The 24,465-nt window shown below is 54.3% G+C and overlaps 2 protein-coding genes across 3 annotated transcripts in view; one reads left to right on the top strand and one right to left on the bottom strand.

Annotated features, from left to right (window-relative positions):
• The window catches only part of LOC112546280 (uncharacterized), a 150,885-nt gene that overhangs the window by 74,050 nt on the left and 52,370 nt on the right, over positions 1-24,465 (top strand). The gene's annotated exons all lie outside the window — the stretch shown is intronic.
• Positions 1-24,465, bottom strand: part of LOC102448987 (papilin-like) — a 60,059-nt gene that overhangs the window by 7,422 nt on the left and 28,172 nt on the right. Inside the window, exons 9-14 of the mRNA XM_075901107.1 lie at positions 19,763-20,225; positions 14,421-14,594; positions 12,059-12,232; positions 10,120-10,287; positions 9,234-9,407; positions 2,457-2,630 (exon numbers count right to left, since the gene is read on the bottom strand). Of these exons, the coding sequence (XP_075757222.1) occupies positions 2,457-2,630; positions 9,234-9,407; positions 10,120-10,287; positions 12,059-12,232; positions 14,421-14,594; positions 19,763-20,225 (1,327 nt within the window). The remainder of the gene's footprint in view (positions 1-2,456; positions 2,631-9,233; positions 9,408-10,119; positions 10,288-12,058; positions 12,233-14,420; positions 14,595-19,762; positions 20,226-24,465) is intronic.

Here is a 24,465-nt window from a genome sequence, read left to right as displayed (position 1 = left end):
CGATCCCAGCCCCTGGAGGGGTTTGCTGCTTGTTGCTAGTAAAGCCTTGTGAGAACCAGGCCAGGCTGTGGGGTTAAGGGGGCCCAGCAGTCCCATAGTCCCACGGTCCCATCACCAGGCCAGACTGCAGGAAAGGAGGCACAGCAGTCATAGAATCATACAAGCATAGAACTGGAAGAGACCTCAGAAGGTCAAGTCCAGCCCCCTGCTCTAGGCAGGACCAATCCCAACTAAATCAACCCAGCCAGGGCTTTGTCAAGCCGAGACTTAAACACCTCTAGGGATGGAGACTCCACTACTTCCCTAGGGAACCCAGCCCAGCGCTTCCCCACCCTCCTAGGGAAATAGTTTTGCCTAATATCCAACCTGGACTTCTCCCACCACCTTCAGGAAGTTGAAGGCTGCTCTCAAATCCCCCCTCACTCTTCTCTTCTGCAGACTAAACAGACCCAACTCCCTCAGCCTCTCCTCATAAGTCATATGCTCCAGCCCCCTCATCATTTTGGTTGCCCTCCGCTGGACCCTCTCCAGTGCGTCCACATCCTTTTTGTAGTGGGGGGCCCAGAACTGGACACAGTACTCCAGATGTGGCCTCACCAGACCCGAATAAAGGGGAATAATGACATCTCTGGATCTGTTGGCAATGCTCCTCTTAATGCAACCTAATATGCCATTAGCCTTCTTGGCTACAAGGGCACACTGTTGACTCATCTCCAGCTTCTCATCCACTGTAACCCCAGGTCCTTTTCTGCAGAACTACTACTTAACTGGTTGGTCCCCAGCTTGTAACTATGCTTGGGATTCTTCCGTCCCAACTGCAGGACTCTCTACACTTGTCCTTGTTGAACCTCATCAGATTTCTTGTGGCCCAATCCTCCAATTTGTCTAAGTCACTTTGGACCCTATCTCTTAACCTCAAGCATATCTACCTCTCTCCCTAGCTTAGTGTCATCCGCAAACTTGCTGAGGGTGCAATCCATCCCCTCATCCAGATCATTAATAAAGATATTGAACAAAACAAGTCCTAGAACCGAACCTTGGGGCACTCCGCTAGAAACCGACCACCATCCTGACATCGAGCCATTGATCACTACCCGCTGGGCCCGGCCTTCTAGCCATCTTTCTATCCATCTTACCGTCCATTTATCCAATCCACATTCCCTTAACTTGCTGGCAAGAATATTGTGGGAGACCGTATCAAAAGCCTTGCTCAAGTCAAGGTCTATCACATCCACTGACTTTCCCACGTCCACAGAGCCAGTTACCTCATCATAAAAGCTAATCAGATTGGTCAGGCACGACTTGCCCTTTGTGAATCCATGCTGACTATTCCTAATCACTTTCCTCTCATCCTAGTGCCTCAATATGGATTCCTTAAGGATCCCTTCCATGATTTTCCAGGAACCAAGGTAAGACTGACCGGCCTGTAGTTCCCTGGATCGTCCTTTCCCCCTTTTTTGAAGATGAGCACTACAGTCCCCCAGTTCCAGTGTGTATCCTGGGATGCCAGCACAAGGAGTCCTGAACCAAAGGGAAACATCCTGGGGGCTCTCCCGGGATTAGTGCAGAAATGCCCAACATCCCTGGCAAGAGTGTGAGCCGTTTCTCCAGCACTGGAGTGTCTGAGCCTCACCCCTGCCCTCTGAGCCCCCAGCCCGGCTGTGCCAGAGACAAGCATGTACCCTTGGAGCCAGCCAGCAGGCCTGAGGCCCTGGGTGCCAGGGGATGGACGTGTTCAGCAGGGTTGTTATTGCCATGGACTCTCCAGTCCCGGGTTTCCAGGCTGGAACATAGAGACTGCGCGACCTTCAGCTGAGTTGCAGTTCCCACCGTGAGCTGTCCCTTGGACTCCTCTCGCACGCTCAGTCTAGACAGACTGTGACTCCTTGTGCGGGGCTCAGCATGGTGGGCAGAGTCCTCAAGGCATTGCCATAATACAACTGTGATGACGCGTCGGGGTCCCCCGACTCCTGCACCCCCGTAGTGGCACAAACAGACTCCACCAGCCAGTAGAACAGAGGGAGTTTATTGCTTCTCCAGGATACAGCACAGCACAGATGTCATCTGGTTACAGGGCAGGCCTGGGATGCCTCAGCCCCCTTGAGATGGGGGAGCCTGGGCCCCTAAATCCCAGCCCCTTGCTTAGGCTGCTTCCTCCATGATACCAGCCAGAAACTAAAACTCTCTCCCAGCCCTGCCCCCAGCCAGGTGCTGCTCTCCGCCCCCCTCCCTTTGTCTCTCCCTGGGAGGCTGAGCCTGCGTGTCTGGGTTAATCCACATGAGAATCTCCCCTCACAGCACAGGGGGACCCCGGGTCACAGAGCAGACAGCCCCCCACTGCGCCACAACAACGCAGAATGGAGATCAGCTCCTCTAACCCCAGGAGCTTAGCCCTAATGTTTCCGTTGCCTGGACAGCTCCCAGGCCAAGCCGCTGAGTTTCTCTCGCTCTCTTACCTGATCTTCCACAGGTCTTGAGACATTCATTTTTAGTGGAAAACCGGTTCTGATTGCCCTCACAGCCCCCATAAATGAACTCCTCACAGCTGTCGGTGACTGAGTTGTAGAAGTAGCGGGTCATGTAGGAAAAACACGAGCCAGCGTCCACAGGGAGCTTGCAGATCTCGTTAACTACAAAAGAAAGACAGATGGGTTTGGGGAAAAGCGGGGTCTTCTGCAAAGAATCTCAACGTCCTCGTTCTGAACTCGCAGGCTCTTGGGCTGTAGGCGGGGTGCGAGGTGCAGCATCTAGAGAGGGCAATGGGGCTAAAGGAAACCCTGCCCCTAGCACATGAAAACTGTGCGCATGCGCGCGCTTGTAGTGTCAACACCCTTTAAAACCCATGCTCAAGAATGACACCATTTGGGCTGTGCCCACGACAGCTCTGATCCCAGCTACATGTTTTGTGAGTCTATACAGTGCTACCAGACCATTTACCATTGACATGATGAGCTGAAGAGTGTTTAGTGCCAGGATTTCAGAAACATCAGGCAGACAAATGGGCAAGCAAAAGGCATGTGCAATTTTTCAGGTGAAGTAGGTGCATGAATTAGACTGGTGGGAGAAAAAAACAGAATAAAGACAATGGAGTTTCAGAATTCACACTTCAGCAAACTCAGAGAATTGATAGATACCATCGTATGGGATGCAAGTCTAAGGAGGAAAGAGTTCATGGCAGGTGGCTTTTTTAATTAAGAGCACAAGTGCAAACTATCTTAGTGCACAGGAATGACAGGAAGTATAGTACAAGACCACCCTGCCTGAACCAGACCGTTCATAACCGGAAACTCAAAAAGGAGCCATACAAAGAGTGGAAACTGGGTCAAATGATGAAGGATGAATATAAAAAACACCACCACAAGCACATAGGGACAAAACTAGAAAGGCTCCCGGCACAAAATGAGATTAAACTAGCTAAGGACATCAAGGATATCAAGGAAACATTTTACAAATACATTAGAAGTAAGAGGTCGCCTGAGGCCCATTACTCATGTAAGAGAGAAAAACAATAACAGAAGACACAGCAGAGGCTGAAGCATTAAATGCCTTTCTTTCAGTTTTCACTAAAAAGGTGAGCAGTGACTCATCTAGTGAGCATTGGTGCCAATGGGGCAGGCCCTGAAGCTGCAATGGGGGGAAGAACAAGTTAAGAAGTAATTAGACAAGTTAGATATATTCATCTTGGCAGGCCCTGATGAAACACAGCCTAGAATATTTAAGGAACTGGCTCGAGATGTATGAGCCATTAGCAATTACCTTGGAGAACTTACCACGGAGTCCGAACTAGCGGACATTTAAAAATGGCGGCGCCCGGCAACATGCAAATGAAGCCCGGGAAATTCAAATCCCGGGCTTCATTTGCAAGTTCGTATGACTACAGTAACCACCCTAGTTCGAACTAGGGGGGTAGTGTAGACATACCCTAATAGAGTTTAAAGAGAAGCTAGATAATTTCATGGAGGTTAGGTCCATAAAAGGCTATTAGCCAGGGGATAAAATGGTGTCCCTGGCCTCTATTTGTCAGAGGATGGAGAGGGATGGCAGGAGACAAATCGCTTGATCATTGTCTTCGGTCCACCCCCGCTGGGGCACCTGGTGCTGGCCACTGTCGGCAGACAGGATACTGGGCTAGATGGACCTTTGGTCTGACCCAGTACGGCCGTTCTTATGTCCTTATGTTCTTATGATGCATTTTGACTTTTGTAAGGCTTTTTGATATGACCATATACGCGTTACCTTCTCATAAGCAAACTAGAGAAATACACCTCCAGGCCACCCTATTATAAGGTAGTGCACAGCATGTTTGATAACTGCTCTCTAAGTATGGTTTACCATGGTTCACAGTCAAAATGGAAAGGCATATTAAATGGGGTCCTGCAGAAATCTCTCCTGGATCCGGTTCTGTTTGATATCTTCATAAATAATTTGATAATGGCATAAAGGGTACTCATAAAATTTGCTGACAATAGCAAGCTGGGAGGGGTTGCAAGCACTTTGAAACACAGGCTTAAAATTCAAAATGCTCTTGACAAACTGGAGAAATGATCTGAAAGCAACAGGATAAAATTCAACAAGGACAAATGCAAAGTGCTCCACTTAGGAAGAAACGCTCAAGTGCACACACGGAACAGGAACGGAGTGCCTGGGAAACAGCACCGCAGAAAGGGATCTAGGGATTATTACAGTGGAACACTGTTGCAAAAAAGCGAACAGCGTTCTGACTTGCACAGCAGGAGTGTGGGAAGCAAAGCACAAGGGCTGTGTCTACACTGAGCCACTTATTCCGGAAAATCACCCACTTTTCCGGAATAAGCTGCGAGCTGTCTACACTGGCCCTTGAATTTCCAGAAAAGCAACGACACTCTACTGTACAAAATCAGCTGCTATTCCGGAAAAACTATTCTGCTCCCGCTCGGGCATAAGCCCTTATTCCGGAACACTGTTCTGGAAAAGGGCCAGTGTAGACAGTCCAGTAGTCTTTTCCGGAAAAAAGCCCCTATCGCGAAAATGGCGACCGGGGCTCTTTTCCGGAAAAGCACGTCTACATTGGCCACAGATGCTTTTCTGGAAAAAGGGCTTTTCCGGAAAAGCAGCCTGCCAATGTAGATGCTCCTTTTTCAGAAAAACTGAAAACGGAATAGTATTCCGTTTTAAGCAGTTCCGGAAATTCATGCCAGTGTAGACACAGCCAAGAAGTAATTCTTCTGCTCTACTCAGCAATGATAAGGCCTCTGCCAGAACACTGCGTCCAGCTCTGAGCACCACAGTGTGGGGAAGATGTGAATAAGTCGGAGAAAGTCCAGAGGAGAGCAACAAAACCTGATTAAAGGCCTAGAAAACATGACCTACAAGGAAAGACTGAAAAAAATTGAGTTTTAGTCTGAAAATGAAAAAACTGAGCGGGAACATCATAACAGTCCTCAAGTGTGCAAAAGGTTGTTATAAAGAGGAGGGCGATAAATTGTTCTCCTTATCTACTGGGGACAGGACAAGAAGCAATGGGCTTAAATTGAAGTAAGGGAGGTTTGGGTCAGGCATTGGGGAAAACCTCCCAATTGTGAGGGTGGTGAAACACTGGAATAAGTTGCGTATGGGGGTTGTGGAGTCTCCATCCCTGGAGATATTTAAGAGCAGGTTGGACAGACACCTTGCAGGGATGATCTGACGGTGCTTGGTGCTGCTGTGAGGGCCAGGGACTGGACTTGATGATCTCTCGAGGTCCCTTCCAGTTCTAGTGTCCTATGAGTCTAGTCCCTGTTTGTCAGAGGCTGGGAAGGGGCGACAGGGGACGTCTCACTGGATGATTCCCTGCTCTGTTCACTCCCTCTGGGGCACCTGGCACTGGCCTGTTAGGAGACAGGACACTGGGCTGACCCAGGCTATGTCTAGACTCCCCCTTCCCCGTCCACACACGCCTTGTTCCGAGAGAGCTTTCAGAAAAAGGCTTCTTCCTCGTTTTACCAATGTCAGAAAACCCCGCTGCTCTTCTGATTGATTTTCAAAAGAACACAATTGCAGTGTGGATGTACCTGGAGTTTTTTCAGAAAAACCTCTGCAGGGTAGACATACCCCAGTCCAGCCATTCTTATCTTTTAAAGCAGTGGTCCTCAACCTTTTGGAGCTGCCAGGCGCCCGGGGGCGGGGCACTCCTGTGCCGGGCACACAGAGGTGGGGCCGCTCGCACGCCCGGGGGTGGGGCCATACGTGTGCCGTGCATCCGGGGGCAGGGCCGTCAATTCGCTGCGCGTCTAGGGCCAGCACCCCCCAGCAGTGTGCCCGGAGCCAGCGCTCCCCATTCATCGCACGCCCGGAGCCGGCGCATGTGCTGCGCACCCAGGGTGGGGCCGGCCCCGAGCACTTGGCAGGCACATGTAAATGCCCCGGCGGACGCCATGGTGCCCGCAGGCACCACGTTGGGGACCAGTGTTTTAAAGGCAAAGCTGGGCTCCTGGGCACTAGCCTGAGGTTTGTGAGGATATGCCCAGCGCTCATGGGAGCTCTGTAGCCATTTCTCCTGCCCTGAAGAGTCTGAGGCTGCCTGGAACTCCTGCCCCTTGAGCCCCGTCTTGGCTGTGCCAGAAGTGAGCTTGACTCCTCCGCACCAGGCCAGCAGATCTGCAGTCCTGGGTGAAAGGCTTGAATGTGTCCTGCAGGCTTGTCAGTGTCATTAACTCCCCAGCCAGGGGCTTCCAGAGCAGGCTGGAATGCACCTGCCTGGCCTAGGGGGCCATGGCCTCCTCTCACCCTTCTCCTCCGCAGGCCCTGCCACACTTTGCCTGTGCAGCTTCTGAGCTCCTTGGGGCATGGTCTGCGCCCACTGTGCCTGTGCAGTGCCCGGCACGATGGGGTCCTGGCCTCTGCTGGTTCCTCAGGCTTTGGGGCGATGCAGCCAACCAGTCATTCCAACAGCCATTCATAGACTCTTGGGGTACGTCTCGACTACATGGCTCTGTCGACGGAGCCATGCAGATAAGTTTACTAGACAGAGGAAAATGAAGCGGTGATTTAAATAATCGCCGCTTCATTTACATCAAAATGGCCGCCGCGCTGTGCCGATCAGCTGTTTGGCAGCACAGCGGGGCAGTCTGGACGCGCCGCGGTGGACAAGGGAAGCCTTTGCCAACAGCTCCGGTATCCTCGTGAAATGCACACTAGAGAGCTTCCACCTCAACCCTTGGTCACATGTTCCAATGGCAAACACCTTATTCCAGTGAAATATGCACCTTACTCCAGGCTGAATGTGTCTAGCTTCTACTTCCAGCCATGGGATTATGTTACACCTTTCTCTGCTAGATTAAAGAGCTCATTATTAAAGGCTTGTTCCCTGTGTTGGTACTTGGAGATTGTCATCAAGTCAACCCTTAACCTTGTCGTTTTTAGGTTAAATAAGTCAAGCTCCTTGAGTCTATCACCCAGTTATGGAGAGAGACTGCAGAACTAGAAGTCATCTACAAATTTGACACTGTTACCCTGGGCTTGAACAAAGATATTAACTGGTTGGCCCATTACAAAGCCAATTTCCCTTACCCTTGATTTCTGCATTTTCACATCACAAGCTATGAATGAAACATATCCAGACCATGTAATTAGTTTCATTATCATGGGTCCTGCAATTGACGGGTACTTTTGCTGTTACATGTATCTTCCACTCCTACTCACCTGATGAAGTGGGTCTGATCCAATACATTCTCTATATTTTGTTAGTCTCTAAGGGTCTGTCTACACTACCACCCTGCTTCGAACTAGGGTGGTTAATGTAGGCAACTGGAGTTGCAAATGAAGCCCGGGATTTGAATTTCCCGGGCTTCATTTGCATATTGCCGGGCGCCACCATTTTTAAATGTCCGATAGTGCGGACTCCGTGCCCGCAGCTACACGCGGCATGAACTAGGTAGTTCGGATTAGGCTTCCTATTCCGAACTACCGGTACACCTCGTTCCACGAGGAGTAACGGTAGTTCAGAATAGGAAGCCTAATCCGAACTATCTAGTTCGTGCCGCGTGTAGCCGCGGGCACGGAGTCCGAACTATCGGACATTTAAAAATGGCGGTGCCTGGGAACATGCAAATAAAGCCTGGGATATTTTAATCCCGGGCTTCATTTGCAAGTTCGAATGACTACATTAGCCACCCTAGTTCGAACTAGTGTGCCTAGTGTAGACAGACCCTAAGGTGCCACAGGACTACTTGTTTTTAAAGTCACAGACTAACACAACAACCCCCCTGAGACAGTCAGGCAGGTTTTGTAACCCTTTTATCATTCTCCTGGCTCTTCTCTGCACCCTCTCCAATTTATCACCTTTATTCTTGAATTGTGGGCACCAGAACCGGACACAGGAATCCAGCAGCAGCCAGACCTGTGCTGAGCACAGGGGTAAAAGAGCCTCTCTGGTCCCACTCAAGATTCCTGTTTACCCCAGTGGTGTAGCCAGAAAAACCCACTTGGGCGGGCCCCGACTTTGAGTGGATGGCAATGACAGGGCAGAGATTATGCATGCTTTTTTAAAATGCATGTTATTTGTTTGTATCCTGCTTCCCAAAGGACCCAGAACTCTCAGTATCCCTGACCTGGCCCCTTCGTTACTTACCACTCCCCAATTTCTGTGTCATCTGCAAATGTTCTCAGTGCTGTTTTTATGGGTTTTTTCAGATCATTAGTGACAATGTTAAATAGTGTAGGGAGAAGAACTGATTCCTGTGGACCCTCACAAGAAAAACACCAGTTAAATGATGATTCCCCATTTGCAGTTACGTTTTGGGACCTATCTGTGAGCAGCTTTAATTCACTCAATGCACTGGGCTTGTTTTATAGCTATCTCACTTTTTAGTCAAAATGTCAAACACGCTGCTGAAGCCCAAACAGACTGCATCCACATTATGATCTTTTCCAGTCAAACTTGTAATCTCATAAAAAAGCTATCAAGTTAGTTTAACAGGGTCTATTTTCCATGAACGCATTGTCATTAGCATTTATTATATTACCTTCCTTTAATTTTTTATTCATTGGGATCCTGAGCCGTTGCGGTATCTTTCCCAGGATCCTCAGGTGAGGTAGTTATCCCGATCGTTGTATTTACCCTGATAAAATACTGGTAAAATATTCATTTTTGGAACACTTGAGATGGCCCAAAGATTTACTGAATATCACCCCTGTAGCTCTGGCATCTTTCTCTAAAGCGCCTTTGGCCTGGGCAGCTCACAACCCAGCAAAGTGAGTTTCCACCATCACGTTACCTGGGCGTCCACATGTCTGGAAACACTTCTCTTTGGTGGCAAATCTGTTCTCGTTGCCCTGGCAGCCGCCGTACCTGAACTCCTCACACGCCTTGGTGGCCGAGTTGTAGAAGTAGCGGCTCACGAAGGCCTGGCACGGGCCGGGGTCCCGTGGGAGCTGGCAGACATCTATATCTACAGAACAAGGAGAGACAAGGTAGGAATGCTGCGAAGGGGTTCATTCAAAGTGAACGGGGCCCAATCTTGTGGAAGGCGAGGGTGCAAGGTGCAGCAGCATGGAGTAAGGGTTACAGGAGACCTTGTCCCCAGTGTACGAGAGCTGGGGCTACCTCAGGACCCGCGGTGAAACCCCGTCTCAAGAAGTGAAGGCTGTTCCACAGAATTGGCATTGTTGTTATGTCCCTAGTCAGGGCTTCCAGAGCACTCTGGACACAGCTACCGGACTCGGGACCTTCCTATGAGTTCCAACCCCTCATGAACAGTGCTATGGACTCCTCTCACACACTACCCCTCAGCACCCCCTTGTCTATTCAGGCTGAGCACCCCCGGGCACAGGTTGTCTGGGTGAGTCTGCGCCTGGTCTCTCTCAGAGCCTACGGTGTAATGCCAACCGGCGGAACCGAACCTGGGACCTTCGTGAGCTAGAAGCCTGCTGGCTCTCAGCTAAGGCAGCAGAGCAAACACATTCACTCGCTCTGTAAGTGGCCTACGTGCCACTAGATGGGGCAGTGACCCACACCCAGCTGGCATGGGTAGTTACATAGGCACTGCTGTGATGCAGCCAAGGAATCACTACCATGGCTATCAGCCCCAGCATCACTGCATTAATGTCCCTCTCGCCCCCGCAGCTCACAACCCAACTAGCTGACTTCTCTTGCTCTCCTACCTGAGCTTCCACAGATCTTCAGGCATTCATCCATATTAGGAAACCGGTTCTCGTTGCCCTGGCAGCCGCCATAAATAAACTCCTCACACCTCTTGGTGACTGAGTTGTAGAAGTAGTTGGGGACGTAGGTAAAACATGGGCCGGGTTCCACGGGGAGCTTGCAGATCGCTGCCATTGCAGAAGGAGACAGGCAGGTTAGGATGAAAGAAGGGAAATTGACAAAGCATCTCAGCCTTCCCGTTCCAACTGAACAGGGCAGCAGGCTGCAGGCTGGCTGTAAGCGGGAGATGAGGTAAAGGCCTTGTCCTTAACGCATGGGAGCTGGGGATGAAAGCCCACTCTGAAGAGCTAGGCCAGAGTCTCAGAACAGGGCAGGCACATGCACGTGCAGTTTTCCACGAAAAACTGAGAGCATTAGTCAGGGCACTGAAAATGATCAGAAATGGAACCTGACTGCAAAAATGACTAAGACAAATTCTGTGTAACTATTGTATCTAGGGTACGGCTAGACGACGCGCCTCTGGCGACAGGCATGTGGAGTAGACTACCCGGCATAGGAAAATGAAGCGGCGATTTAAATAATCGCCGCTTCATTTAAATTTACATGGCTGCCGTGCTGAGCTGATCAGCTGTTTGTCGGCTCAGCGCGGTAGTCTGGACGCGCGGGGGTCGACGTCAAAGGCATTTGTCGACCCCCCAGGTACGCCTCATCCCAGGAGGCATACCTGGGTGGTCGACAAATGCCTTTGACGTCGACCCCCGCGCGTCCAGACTACCGCGCTGAGCCGACAAACAGCTGATCAGCTCAGCGTGGCAGCCATGTAAATTTAAATGAAGCGGCGATTATTTAAATCGCCGCTTCATTTTCCTATGCCGGGTAGTCTAATCTACATGCCTCTGTCTCCAGAGGCGTGTAGTCTAGACGTACCCTAGCTCTTCACGTAAGAGTGGCCTGAAGCCATGAGAAATGTAACATGCACTGAGGTCACTTAGCGCCTGGCAATGCTGAAATCTCAGAGCCGAGGCAGCAAGACCCCTCATGCTGCTGCAGAGTTTGTGCAGCTCTGATACCCTCCTGGAAAGAGCCAGGGAATGGGCAGGAGGCTGGAGTGGGGCTGGAGACAGGGGAGGACGTGGGGGGGCTGGGGATGGACTGTCCCTTCTGGGACAATCCCATCCCTCACCATTGATCAGAAGGACCCAGAATGAAACCAGCCCAGCGACTTGAGGGGATCCCGGTTGGGGGCTGCTGGGTGACGGGCCCCTGCGTGTGTCTCAGCGACCCCACACACTCCACGCGGCATCACGCCAAGGGCGTCTGCACACCTGGCTCGTCATGAAGCCGGAAGGCGGCTGCTGCTTCACCTCCATGGAGAGCAGGGTCCCTGGGCCGAGGCAAACTGGGCTCCAGGGCTAGAGGGGAAATGCCCAGGTGCCAGGGCAGCTGTGTGAGCCATTCCCCAGTGTCTGAGTCTGGGACACGCCTGCCCGTGAGCCCCGCCCCCGCTGTGCCAGAGACAAGGGTGAGTCCCTGCGGCAGCCAGCGGGCAGGGCTGCAGACGTGTCCAGCCGGGCAGTTCTTGTCATTAGCTCCCCAGCCAGGGGCTCCCAAAGGGGCTGGGACGTAGCTGCCAGGACTCAGGGACCTTCCCCTTCGTTTCAGCTCCAGCACGAGCTGCACCGTGGACCCCGCTCGCCGGCTCCTCCTCAGCCCCCTGCCCCTCCTCTGACCAGGGGCAGAGTCCTCGGGGCAGGGCTGTCTCCTGCCCTGTGCCTGTGCAGCCCCTGGGCCATGGGCCGTGGGCCGCGGTGGGTGCTCTAGCACTGCTGGGATGCAGCCAGTCCACCGTTATCATGGAGGTCAGGCTCGGTGGCAGGAAGGCCTCTGTTACCAGGGCAGATGGGGACCCCACTCGCTGAGTTTCCCTCAGTCTCTCACCAGGCTGTCCACACGCCCGCAGACATTCCGCTTCAGTGGCAAACCTGTTCCCGTTGCCCCCGCAGCCGCCATAAATGAACCTCTCACAGCTCTTGGTGACGGGGTTGTAGAAGTAGCAGGGTAATTTTGCCTTGCATGGGCCGGTCACCTTAGGGAGCTGGCAGACGTCTGTAGCTGCAGAACAAAGAGAAACAAGTGAGGAGAAAAGGGGGGTGTGATGGAGCCCCGCCCCCCCCCCCGCCCCCCCGCTTTCTGAAATGGACTCATGGACATGAATATACAGAACTCGAAGGTGGTTTGAGCGAATTATTTCATGTCACCCAGGGATCTTCATGTCCTGACCTGCTGGTTCTGTTTCTCTTACTCTTGTATGGATCATTTGTGAGTGTGACATTAGACTCTGACTTTCCCGCCTGCGCACCGGACGGACCCTGGTGGGGGCAGGGGTGCGGCTCGAAGGCGGGGCCACGATCCGCGCTAGGAGCCTGTGATTGTGCAGAAGCCTGGCGGGGGTGGAGGAGCCACACCCCCGCCCCCGCCAGGCTCCCAGCGCTGATTGTGGCCCCGCCTCCCAGCCAGAATTGGGAGGGGGGGAGTTATTATCCTGTGTTCCTTTTGCGTGTCCGGTATTTTTTGGGACACCATCTGGCAACCCTGGGTGCACATCTCCCGCATCCGGACCCCGTGTCAGGCCCATTCTCAAGCTCTGCAGCATTTGAACGATGAGCAAGAGCACAGCTGGGGCCAGATGTTGAGACCCTTTGTGCAAACCCCTGGACAGACAGAAGGGGCGCGCCCATTTCCATGCAGATTAGGTGCATAAAGCGGCAGGCTGAGCATTCTGGGGACTGGGATCCAAGTGCAAACATGACTGACCTTTGCCAGCGCCGTTCATGTTGTGTCTCTGGCCTGATTCTGTCCAGGGCCCCCCACTGGCTCCCCTGGGGCTGGTTAAGGTCAATGAGCCCCAAGCCAGAGGGACACTCAGTGCAGAGGCAGGGGGTGCCCTGCTGGGCGAGGGGCGGGTGCAGCTGTGAAATCCTGAGGTGCTGAGCCAGGGAAAGGCCTGGCAGCTGCACTGGGAGACCTGCCTGAGGAAGGACTGCAGGGCTGTGTCTACATAGGCCAGTTTTTCCGGAAAATCAGCCGCTTTTCCAGAAAAACTTGCCAGCTGTCTACACTGGCCGTTGAATTTCCGCAAAAGCACTGACTTCCTACTGTCTGAAATCAGTGCTTCTTGCAGAAATACTATTCTGCTCCCGTTCAGGCAAAAGTCCCTTTGCGCAAAAGGGTCAGTGTAGGCAGCTCAGATTTGTTTTGCGGAAAAAAAGCCCCGATCATGAAAATGGCCATTGAGCTTTTTTGCGCACAAGCGCGTCTAGATTGGCACAGACGCTTTTCCGCAAAAAGTGCTTTTGTGTGAAAGCGTCCTGCCAATCTAGACACTCTGTTCTGAAAATGCTTTTAACAGAAAACGTTTCCGTTAAAAGCATTTCCAGAAAATCCTGCCAGTCTACACGCAGCCCAGGAGTTTTCCCCCGATATTGACAATCCCTTTCATTGCCGTGGACTGAAACCAGCCCAGCGACTTGAGGGGACCCCGGTTGGGGGGCTGCAGGGTGACGGGCCCCTGCGTGTGTCTCAGCGACCCCACACACTCCACGCGGTGTCACGCCAAGGGCGTCTGCACACCTGGATCGTCATCAATAAGGCCAGAAGGCGACTGCTGCAGGGTCCCTGGGCCGAGGCAAACTGGGCTCCAGGGCTAGAGGGGAAATGCCCAGGTGCCTTGGCCAGCCCTGTCCCTACAAGGGTTCGGGGCCCCTCAAAGTGCGGAGCCTGGTGCAACCGCCCCAACCGTCCTGTGGGCAGGACAGCTCTGCCCATGGCAGCTCTGTGGCCATTCCGCCCACCCTGCAGTGTCTGAGTCTGGGACACACCTGCCCGTGAGCCCCGCCCCCGCTGTGCCAGAGACAAGGGGGAGTCCCCGCGGCAGCCAGCGGGCAGGGCTGGAGACGTGTCCAGCCGGGCAGTTCTTGTCATTAGCTCCCCAGCCGGAGGGTGACCAGGTTGAGCCCCTGGTAGGGGCAGGTCCCGGTGAGAAAGGCTGGGCTGGGGCGAGCCTGCCCTTGTCAGCCCTTCAGGGTGAGCTGGAGCACACTTGCTCCAGTGGTTGGGGCTCCAGCTGCTGCAGGGGAACCGGGAGCCAAGGCCCGCTGCTCTCTCTGCCCCAGGCCTGCTCCAGGCACTGCTGGGACGCAGCCAATCCATCATTCTTGCCTCCATGGCCAGCTGCTTTTCAATCGCATCCCTCAGACCCGGGCAGCTGGTGACCCAACTAGCTGAGCTTTTGCTGTCTTACCTGAGCTTCCGCAGGTCTTGAGACACCTGTACATCGTGTCAAACCTGTTCCCGTTGCCCTGGCAGCCGCCATAAAGAAACTCCTCACACCTGTTGCTGGCTGGGTTGTAGAAGTAGCTGCGAGTGTAGGTAAAACACGGGCCGGAGTCCGCAGGGAGATTGCAGATGTCCTTAGCTACAGAGCCAAGAAAGCGGGGTTAGGAGGAAAGGGGAACTCATCAGGGGAACTCTGCTGCCTCGTGCTAAACTCATGGAGTCATTTAAAGGTGCAGCTGCAGGGTGGGAGATGGGCCTAAAAGGGGACCTTGCTGCTCGTGGGCAAGAGCCGTGTGTTCTTCTGGCCTATCGGTACCCCGGGTAAAGTCCATTCTCACGGGTTATGTCATTTAAACTAAACGTTCTTCAGCTACGTTCAGGGCAGGATATGGGACGATTTAAACAGAAAAGCGGGCAGGGGAATCGTTGCCCAATTGCTCACCTACACTGAATGCACAGTTACTGAGTATGTAAGTACACAGTCTACCCACATGTTGACTCTCTCCTATGCGACCAGCACTCCTAGCTGTCTTCGCACACTACTGACTTCCTGAGGATACTACAGAGCATCAGTGATCTTGCTGAAAACGCCATCCTGGCCACCGTGGATGTAGATGCTCTACACCACCATTCCGCACAAGGATGGACTACAAGCCATCAGGAACACTGTCCCCGATGGTGCCACTGCACACCTGGTGGCTGGGCTCTGTTACCGTGTCCTCCCCCACAACTCTTTCCACAGGGACACCAATCGCTGAAGAAGTTACTCACCAGGTGCAGTAACGATGGTTCTTCGAGATGTGTGTCCCTGTGGGTGCTCCACTACCCTCCCATCCTCCCCTCTGCTTGGAGTCCCCAGGGACCTCAGGTAGAAAAGGAACAGACGGGACTCGCGCCACACGCACACTCCACAAACGGCAGGGGCGCGAGACGCCAGGTGTGCAAGCGCGGCGCGAGGGGCACTGCTCTACAAAACTCTCTGATCCCCAGCGCAAGGACGCACCGAGACCTGAGTGGAGCGCCCACCGGCACACCACTCGCTGAAGAACCTGGGCTTGAATAAAGATATTAACTGGCTAACACACTACAAAGCCAATTTCCCCTGCCTTTGACATTCGCATTTTCACATAAGTAGTTATGAATGGGACACGTCCAGCTCACTTAATTAGCCTCACTAATACGGGTCTTACAATTGACAGGTAACAGCTTTTGCTTTTATATTTACCTGTGTTTTCCACTCCAACTCATCTGATGAAGTGGGTTTTGCCTACGATAGCTCCTGATCCTTTATATTTGTTAATCCCTAAGACTAGGCAATTAGCCCGTCATAAAACGGGATTTTCAGGTCTCTCCTCCACGTCGGTCTTCTCTCCTGAGCCTCCGGTCTCTCTCTCTCTCTCTCCTCCTCTTGCCTCCCTCTCTCTCTCTCTCTCTCTCTCTTCTCCTCCCCCTCCTGCCTCTCACTTGGGCACCATGGAGCCCAAACGGCCATTTGGGCTCCGCACTCCCCGTGCTGCATGGGGAGCGCAGATCCTAACTGGTTGCTTGCGCCACTTGCTCCCACGCGGCAGCCTGGCTCAGCAGTGCAGAACTCAGCCGAGCACCACGGCAAGAGGCGAAGGGGGCGGGGCCTGGAGTCACGCTGCACATCACCGCCCCGCCCCCCTTCGCCTCCTGCCGTGGCGCTCGGCTGACTTCAGCGCCACTCAACAGGGCAACCGCGGGGGAGCAAGTGGCCGTTTGGGCCCCGCGCTCCCCATGCAGCACAGGCTGCCCAGAGAGAACAGCCAGCATTTCAGGCAACAGTGCCCCCCCAGAGGGAACAGCCAGCATTTCAGGCAATAGTGCCCCCCCAGAGGGAACAGCCAGCATTTCAGCGTCACAGACTCACAGACCCGGGGCTACTTTATATATGATGCTGCTAGACTACTTCTTGTGCTTGGTGGTTCTCAAAGGGTCTGCTGTACTGACCATCTGCACAGAGCAGAGGCAGCACAAAGAAGGAGCACACACACACACACACAGACACACACACACAAGCGAACAGTTATCAACACATGACGGAGAGATTCCTGTCAGGACACCACTTGGCTGGCACCTGCCTACAAGGGTAAATGGCGCTGCCATGCTCACCTTCTTAGAGAACACAAACGGAGTGAAGGGCGGTGTGAACTCACAGGGCCAGGGCCCAACAGGGTTTTAGATTTGCTTCAAGACAGAGTCAATTAGGGATTGTTGCTTTTATTAATCTCACTATGGATGGATACGCAGCTACTGCAAAGTAATAGGTCAATAAGCACAGACAGAGCAGTGCATAAAAGCAAGCAAGAGGCACTTGGGAATGCTTACCCCCCCATCAGTCCCATTCCAGTCCCCTCGCACCAGGCCTCAGTGGATGTGGCTCCAGCTAGGGGATCCAGGGCACCCTCCAAGGTCTAGGTCCCTGGTGAGACTCATGGGGCACAGGACTCTCTAGCCTAGTTATACGACGGTTGTTTATGGGTGTGCACGTACTGGCTCAACACCATTCTTATTGCTCTTATGAGCTGAGGCCGAGGTCAAACTTATTTACCGCTTAATAGTTTCCCAGCTCAAGGCATGGGCTAAAGCTGATAAAACCTGCAGCTGCTGTTTGTGCTTGCAGGGTCCCAGGCTGTGCCAAGCTGGGTACAGCAGGGATAGAAACTTCCATCCCAGGCCTGCTAAGCTGCAGGATCCACATACGACTTTTTATGTGACAGGTAGAATAACCCATTCTCCTCATTATATTGTTCTCCAATTAGGTCAAATATCTGATGCACCAATTTGGGGTCACTATTTTCCGGTTCCACACCTGTTTTTACCAAGCATGATTTCAACACAGCCCTTGAACCACAGCATACGACTTTTTGTCTCCGTTAATTCAGTCTTCCTGTTTCCGTTTCTGACTCCACCCCCATCAACATTTCTTGTTGTAGGACAATGTTCCTTCTAATGTTTTCCAGCCATGTATGGAATATATTTTGCCATGTGCACCAAGGCATGTGCAAATGTGCACCACTATAGTGAGCTGGGTTGGCCGCTCACTGACCCCGAGGAGGAGGAACCCTTCAGTAGGGCCCCAGCTGCTGGAGGGAGCAGAGGCCTGCCCTGAACTCTCATGCCAGGAGGACCCTGAGGATCTGGCCGAGGTGGGTGACTGGCCCAGGCCTTGAGGAGGAGAAGACCCTTTCTTCCCTTTCCCCGAACTTGGACTACGCAGACCCCGTGAGCCCACTGCCGCCTTGAGCCAGGTCCGGACTGAGGGAGCGGGGAGGGAGCGGAGGATGTGGCCCCGACAGCCCTTTGATGTGTCAGCGTGTTTCGGAGAGGATTCCCTGCTGACCCCAGTGGCCGCCAAGGCAGCTACTGCTTGGGCCCTGGGCTGGGATGCAGTGGAGTAGGGAGGGCCCGTGTCCCCCCTGCCCCCTCCCATACTGGGTGGCAGTCTCCCCCTCCCCCTCCCCACTCGTGCTGAGACCTGTGTTTGCCAGCCCACCCTGAGCCAGGGTCGGGCTGTGCTGCCGTTCAGGCTGCCCCGCCCTCAGGCCCCACTGTCTCAGAGAGGGCTGCTGGGTGTCTGGTATTGAACCCGACAGCCCGATATTTGTGTCTTCTGTCCAGTAAAAAAATGATGAAAATCCCGGACAGTTTACAGTCTGGCAGTTTCTGCTTTGCCAAGGCCCATCTCGAGTGCCCAGTGGAAGGGGGGAGCTGCCTGGGGGGAGCGCGGCCTGGGAATTAAAGGGGCTGCAACTGCAGTGTGGCCTTGGTCCCTCTTTTTTTTTTTTTTTTGCTCAGCGACTTTTCCTGCTGGTTTTTTTGGGCTCAACAGAATTTTTTTGGGGGGGGCGGTTCGGTATTTTTTGTGAAACCATCTGGCAACCCGAGTCTTAAAGGGGCTGCCAGACTAATAAGTATCGGCCTGAGCACCAGCCAGAGGCCCAGGCCCGAGTGAGAACGCTAGAAACACACGCTGCTCTCTGTGGGCGCTCTGCTAATCCGCCGGGCCGGCCCCGAACCTCCCCGGGCGGCCGCCCACGCGCTCAGCTTCCACCGCGCATTGTCATGGAGCATTGCTACCGCCTGTGCACTCCCACAGCCTTCCAGCGCTTGTGCTCACCACGGGAGAACGTGTGTAGGCGCCGCTATGGCAACAGTGCCATGATCCCAGCTCTGCTCCTCAGGGAGCGGCGGCCCAGCCCAGGCGCAGGGCAAGGGAGGCTGCTGGGTTCCTTCTCCCTGCACTGAACTTGCTGCGGCCACCCCACGCTCCTGGGGAGCCTGCAAGTTGCGCTTGTTGCTCTTGTTGTTGCCCCAATAGATTTTTGGTGGCCTCTTGCACCCACATTTCCTGTGGCTGGGAGGGGCCCTGGCCTCCTGCTGCCCCCCCCCACCCCAATGGCAAAGGAGCCCATAGCAGGGCAGGGGGAGGGGGAGGCTGAGAGGACGGAGAGGCTGGGGAAGGAGCCAGGGCAGAGCTCTCCAAACGCCATGAGCAGGGACAGTGCAGAGGAGGAAGATTCTGGGGGATCGCTGGGGGGGCGGCAGGGGGCAGCTGTGGGAGCGCAGGGACCGTCGTCCAGACAGTCCATCTCCCTGGGCCGGGTGCCTGCAGCCCAGCAGCCAGGCCAGCAATGGCCAGGCTGGGCCGCTGTCTGGGCAGCCAGGAGACGGGAGCAGTCGACCGCCCCCAGCCTGGGCTCAGCTGTCAGCCTGGGGAGTCTCTTGCCCTGGCTCCCCTAGGGGAGACCCCGCTCCTGGGCAATCTCCCTGGGCCTGGCCAGAGAGCAGCTCAGCCCTGGGGCTCTGGCTGGAGCCCAGCTACGGTTCACCTGGCTGCAGCGCCAAGACCCGCTCCCTGGGTCAGAGGCAGCCCACTAGGGCCCTTGTGCCTCAGCCTCCGACTGCCAGTCCGCCCCAACCTGTGTGTGTGGGGGGGGCACTGCCTCAGCCTGGGCTCCCCTCCTGCCCCAGACCCCCAGCAGGTCCAAGCAGCCTCCCTGCTCCCAAGGAATCCTCTCCCCCTCCCCTGCGGCCACCAGCGGTCGGCAGCTCCCTGCTCCCGGGCAGCATGTCCTGCAGGTGGCCGAACTGGGGCTGCCTGAGCACAGGAAGGCACCTGCCTTTGCAGCCGACCCCATTGCCCAGCTGCAAAGGGCCATGACACGTGGGGGATACAGGCAGGGCTGGGGGCAGCCTGTGGAGGGAGGAGCCAGGAGCCGGTGGGGGGCAGGCAGGAGGGAAGCGCTGGCTGCCAGGCTGGGAGGAGGGGCAGGGAGCCCTCACCTTGACGGAGCTGCCCAGAGGCAGGCGACAGCTCAGCCCAGAGGGCGAGGAGCACCGGGAGGAGGAGGAGGCCTGACTTCATGCTGCTGCTGTGCCAGATGCCCGGCGCCGATCTGCACCCGCTTATATGCCACCTGCCAGCCCAGTGCTCCAGTCCCAGGCGGCACATTGCACAAGATGCAGCACCAGGGACTGCCCCTCCCGAGAGATACGGAAGCAGCAGGGCCCTGCGAGAGCCGGGGAACGGCCCTGGGCGGGCGGGTGGAAGTGTAATAACAGGCTGCAGAGGTGAGTTCATGTTTCCGGGCGGCACCGTGCGCTGGCTGAGGCATCCGGCAAACAGCTGAGCCAAGAGGCCACAGGGCACTGGCCTTGCAGGGGAGTGAACCTCTGGGGATGCCCAGCCAGCGCCGGCCCCTGGACCATGGCAGAGACCTGGCTCCCCTGGAGCTGAGCTGCCCCCCTCTCCTCCCCCACACACACATGTCTTCATTCACTGCCGAGCCCCCTGCCCTTGGCGGCTTCCCACGAGGCGTGGCCGGGCCCACACCTGCCAAGCGGCAATTACTGAGTCTGGGCGCACAGGCCTGGCAGCGCCCCATCCCAAGGAACAGGACTCATGGGTCCTCCCCTCCCTCGAGGTACCGCTCCAGAGCCTACCCCAGCACCTCACCCTCTGTCCTGTGGGCGGGAGACAGGGCGGGGTCGGTGCCTCCTTCTCGCTTCCTGGGCAATGTGAGCTGCAGAGACAGTGCTCAGCGGGGCAAGGCCCCTCCTGCAGGGGGACCCGGGCGGGGGAATGTGCGAATGTCCGTCACAGCGCTGCTTTCCAAGGCAGCACTTTGGGAAGTTGTGCTTTTCAGGTAGTTATAGGCTGCAGGGACGTCCTCTGGGCAGGGGTGACGTATTGCAACAGGAGCCACACGGGGAAAGCGTTGGAGGCATCTGCTCGTTGTCTGAGATGATGGTGCACAGGAACAAGGGCTGTGCGGAACCGGGAGGGGGTACTGACTAAACAGGTTGAATGAGGAGGGCGTACACAACCACACGGCGTGTGCAATAAACAGGTTGAACTGGGAGGGTTATCCCAAAGGGAAATTCTTACTCAACTGGCATCATTGCACCTTGGGAGGATGAATCTCGTGGCTGGGATGTTGCTCCAGAGGGGTGTGGCTGATCCAGGAGGCCAGGCCGGGAACAAGAGAAGAGGCATTGCTTGTGCCTCAGGATTGCATACGGCTCTTCTGTGGCGCAGCAGGAGCGAGAGGCCGACAAGCGGAAAGGCTCTGGATGACCCTAGCACAGCACTGCAGCCCGTGTGTGTTCTCTGCCTTTCCACGGGGGAGAAGCCCTGGCTCTCCTTGGCGCATTGCCACCCCCAGCAGCCAGTGCACCTGCTGAAATGAGAAGTTGGTACCCAGGCTGGCAGGGGCTGCCTGGCCATCGTCCCCACTTGCGACTGCTCTTTGCAGACGTACGACTGTCTCTGCCATTGCCAGAATCGCTGGGTACAGTCTGAGGAGACAGACGCAGCCTGGCCACGGAGCCCGGCCCTCTGGACAACTCCTGGCCCAGCTGGCACAGGTGTGGGAGGCTCCAGCGCTGAAGAGAGGTTGCAGAGCTCACTGAACACTGAGGTTAATTTTCCATCCTCTTGGTGCAAAGGGACGGTTCCGGAGGACGAGAAGAAAGCTGAGGTTGCACCAGTTTTTCAAAAGGGTAAATGGGATGGCCCTGTTTATTATAGGGCTGTCAGCCTGACACTGGTCCCAGGCAAGGTCATGGAGCAGCTGGTACATGACTCAGGCAATAGAGAACTGAATGCGGGCAATATAATTAAAGCTTATCATGGCTTTCTGGAGAATAGATTCTGTCCAATGAGCTGGTTATCTTTGTTTGATGAGATGGCAAGTTTGGATGATAAAGGTAAGAGCATTGGAGTAATGATGGGGGCTTAATTATCTATTGCCCCTCAAGAGAGATCTTGGAGTCGCTGTGGACAGTTCTCTGAAAACATCCACTCCATGCGCAGCAGCACTCAAACAAGCAAACATCATGTTAGGAATCAAGAAAAAGGGATAGAGAATAAGAGAGAATATCTTATTGCCTCTATAATCCACAGTAGACGTGGTCACCTCATCTCAAAAAAGGTAGCTTAGCATTGGAAAAAGGGCAACAAAAATGATGAGGGCTTTGGAACGCCTTCCATGTGAAGAGAGATTAAAAAGACTGGGGACTGTTCAGCTTGGAACAGAGGACACTAAGGGGGGCTAGGATAGAGGTCTGTAAGATCATGACAGCCATGGGGAAAGCGAAGAAGGAAAAGTGATTGTCTCGTTCCCATAACATAAGAACTAGGGGTCACCAAATGAAATGAATAGGTAGCAGGTTTAAAACAAAGTTTTTCTTCACTCACTGCACAGTCAGCCTGTGGAACTCCTTGCCACAGGATGTTACGAAGGCCAGGACTTTAACAGGGCTCAAAAAGAGCTAGATAGATAACTGGAGGTCGGTCCATCAATGGCTATTTGCCAGGATGGGTGGGGATAGTGTCCCTGGCCTCTGTTTGGGAGGGGCTGGGAATAGGTGACGAGAGGGATCACTTGATCATTCACTCCCTCGGGGGGCACCTACTATTGGCTACTGCCGGCAGACAGGACACTGCGCTGGATGGACCTTTGGTCTGACCCAGGCTGGCCGCTCTGATGTTCTTACGTTCCTACAAGGTATTTGACTTACTGCCACATGCAATAGAGCAGCTTTTCTGGGGGCCCGGCTGAGAAGGTCAAATTCTATGATTCTATGATTCTGTGCCTCAGGACCCCGGGCAGCCCCAGGGAGCACGGAGCAATAGACCCTGGCCATTTCCCACCACTGCCTAGACCTGGGCCAGATGCAGCTTAGCCAGCTCAGAGACTCTGCGCCAGTGTGTGCAGAGCAGGGTGCCAGCCGGGCTCCCCCCCAGCTTCCCACTCTGCCCACCGCCCCGAGATGCCTGCAGCACTTGGCCTGTCAATGAATAGTCCTTTTGCTATTCACTCCTGAATACAAGTGAGACAATGGTAGAAAGACGTAAGTGACTTTCTCTTCCCTTTTCTGCCATTCACCAAGCACAGGAGATATATAGATATAAACTACTGAACTTTGGAAACATCCTAGGAGGGCAAGGTCGTGTCCTGGGGCTGTCGGGGTCTTACCTCAATACAAATCAGACAAGAAACTGACCTTAAAGAGAAGTGAAACTGGCACTTTCAATACTTACAGGGTGTGTCTACACTGGCCGCTTGAATTTCCACAAGAGCACTGACAATCTCATGTAAGATCGTCAGTGTTCTTGCGGAAATACTGTGCTGCTCCCGTTCGGGCAAAAGCCCTCTTGCACAAATCATTTGCTCAAGAGGGCCAGTGTAAACAGCACAGAACGGTTTTCCGCAAAAAAGACCCAATCGTGAAAATGGTGATCGGGGCTTTTTTGTGGAAAAGCGCGTCTAGATTGGCCACGGACGCTTTTCTGCAAAAAGTGCTCTTGCGGAAAAGCGTCCTGCCAATCTAGACGTGCTTTTCCGAAAATGCTTTTAACGGAAAACTTTTCCCGTTAAAAGCATTTTCGGAAAATCATGCCAGTGTAGACGTAGCCACACAGTATTGTCAATCCTAAATGTTAAAAAAAACTGTGAGTCAGTGGGATGGGCTGGACTAGGCCCCGACGCCCCCTCCAGGAGGCTGGTGCCCTTGCTGCACCCATCCCAGCAGGAGGAGCGGAGAAGAGGTCCTCCAGACACTACAGAGTGGCTGTCTCAGCTGCAGCCAATCAGGACCCAGAAGAGGGGTATAAAAGAACCTGCAGGGTTGGGACCTACCAGTTCCCTTCAGGAGCTTGACCCAGCCAGATCTAGACTCTGACTGGGAGGGGGTGGATCAGCACTACGGCTAGCTCCCAGTGTGAGCTGAGCCTAGATCTGGGGGAAACTCAGACCCACAAGCCAAAGACCAGCCACAAGCAGAGACTTACTAGCACCATGGACAGGGCTAGTCAGGCCTGGTTCCAGGACTTTGAGGGCAACTGGACAACCAGGCAAGGATCCGGCACAGAGCCACTTGGCCGCAGCAGGGCGCTCACCAGCCGGTGCACCCGTTACAGTCAGGATCCCCAGAGATCATGAGACTGGCTTTCAAATCATGAGATTATAGAAAATACTCAGTGTGGGGTCTTTGGGTTTGCCTTTAGCTTCTGGAGCCTGTAGGGAGCACTGGGATCACGGCTGGGAGCTTTTTGCACAGCCACAAGGGCTAGAAACGTCCCTTTTCTTTAACAGCAAAGGCAGAAATCCTCACAGATCACTTGCGTCCAGGAGCTGGGCTCTCGGGAAACCGGTCACTCTGACGAGACTCGTGACAGGGCCGTGAGAGCTGGGGCACTGCTGTCACTGCTGCTTCTGAGACCGGGGACTCTCCAGGAGGCTCGCAGGCTGCACACGATGGTGATGGAGTTGCAGGCCTCACAGGAGACTGTTTCATCCCAAACAGCAAGAGAACAAACTGAGCCGCCCAAGGTAGCCTGGGGGCGTTACAGGGAGGAATGGCAAAGAAACAGGCATGGGAGCTCTAGGCAGCTCTCCCTCTTGGAAAAAGGAGGAGGGTTGTGATAGAGAGGAAACAGGGGAGCCAGGAGCGGAGGGGTAAATGGAACTGCTTTATTGCCC

This window comes from Pelodiscus sinensis, chromosome 18, assembly GCF_049634645.1.
Source record: "Pelodiscus sinensis isolate JC-2024 chromosome 18, ASM4963464v1, whole genome shotgun sequence".
NCBI lineage: Eukaryota > Metazoa > Chordata > Testudines > Trionychidae > Pelodiscus > Pelodiscus sinensis.
The sequence above is the reverse complement of the archived record's forward strand: the minus strand, read 5'-3'. Positions and strand labels throughout refer to the sequence as shown.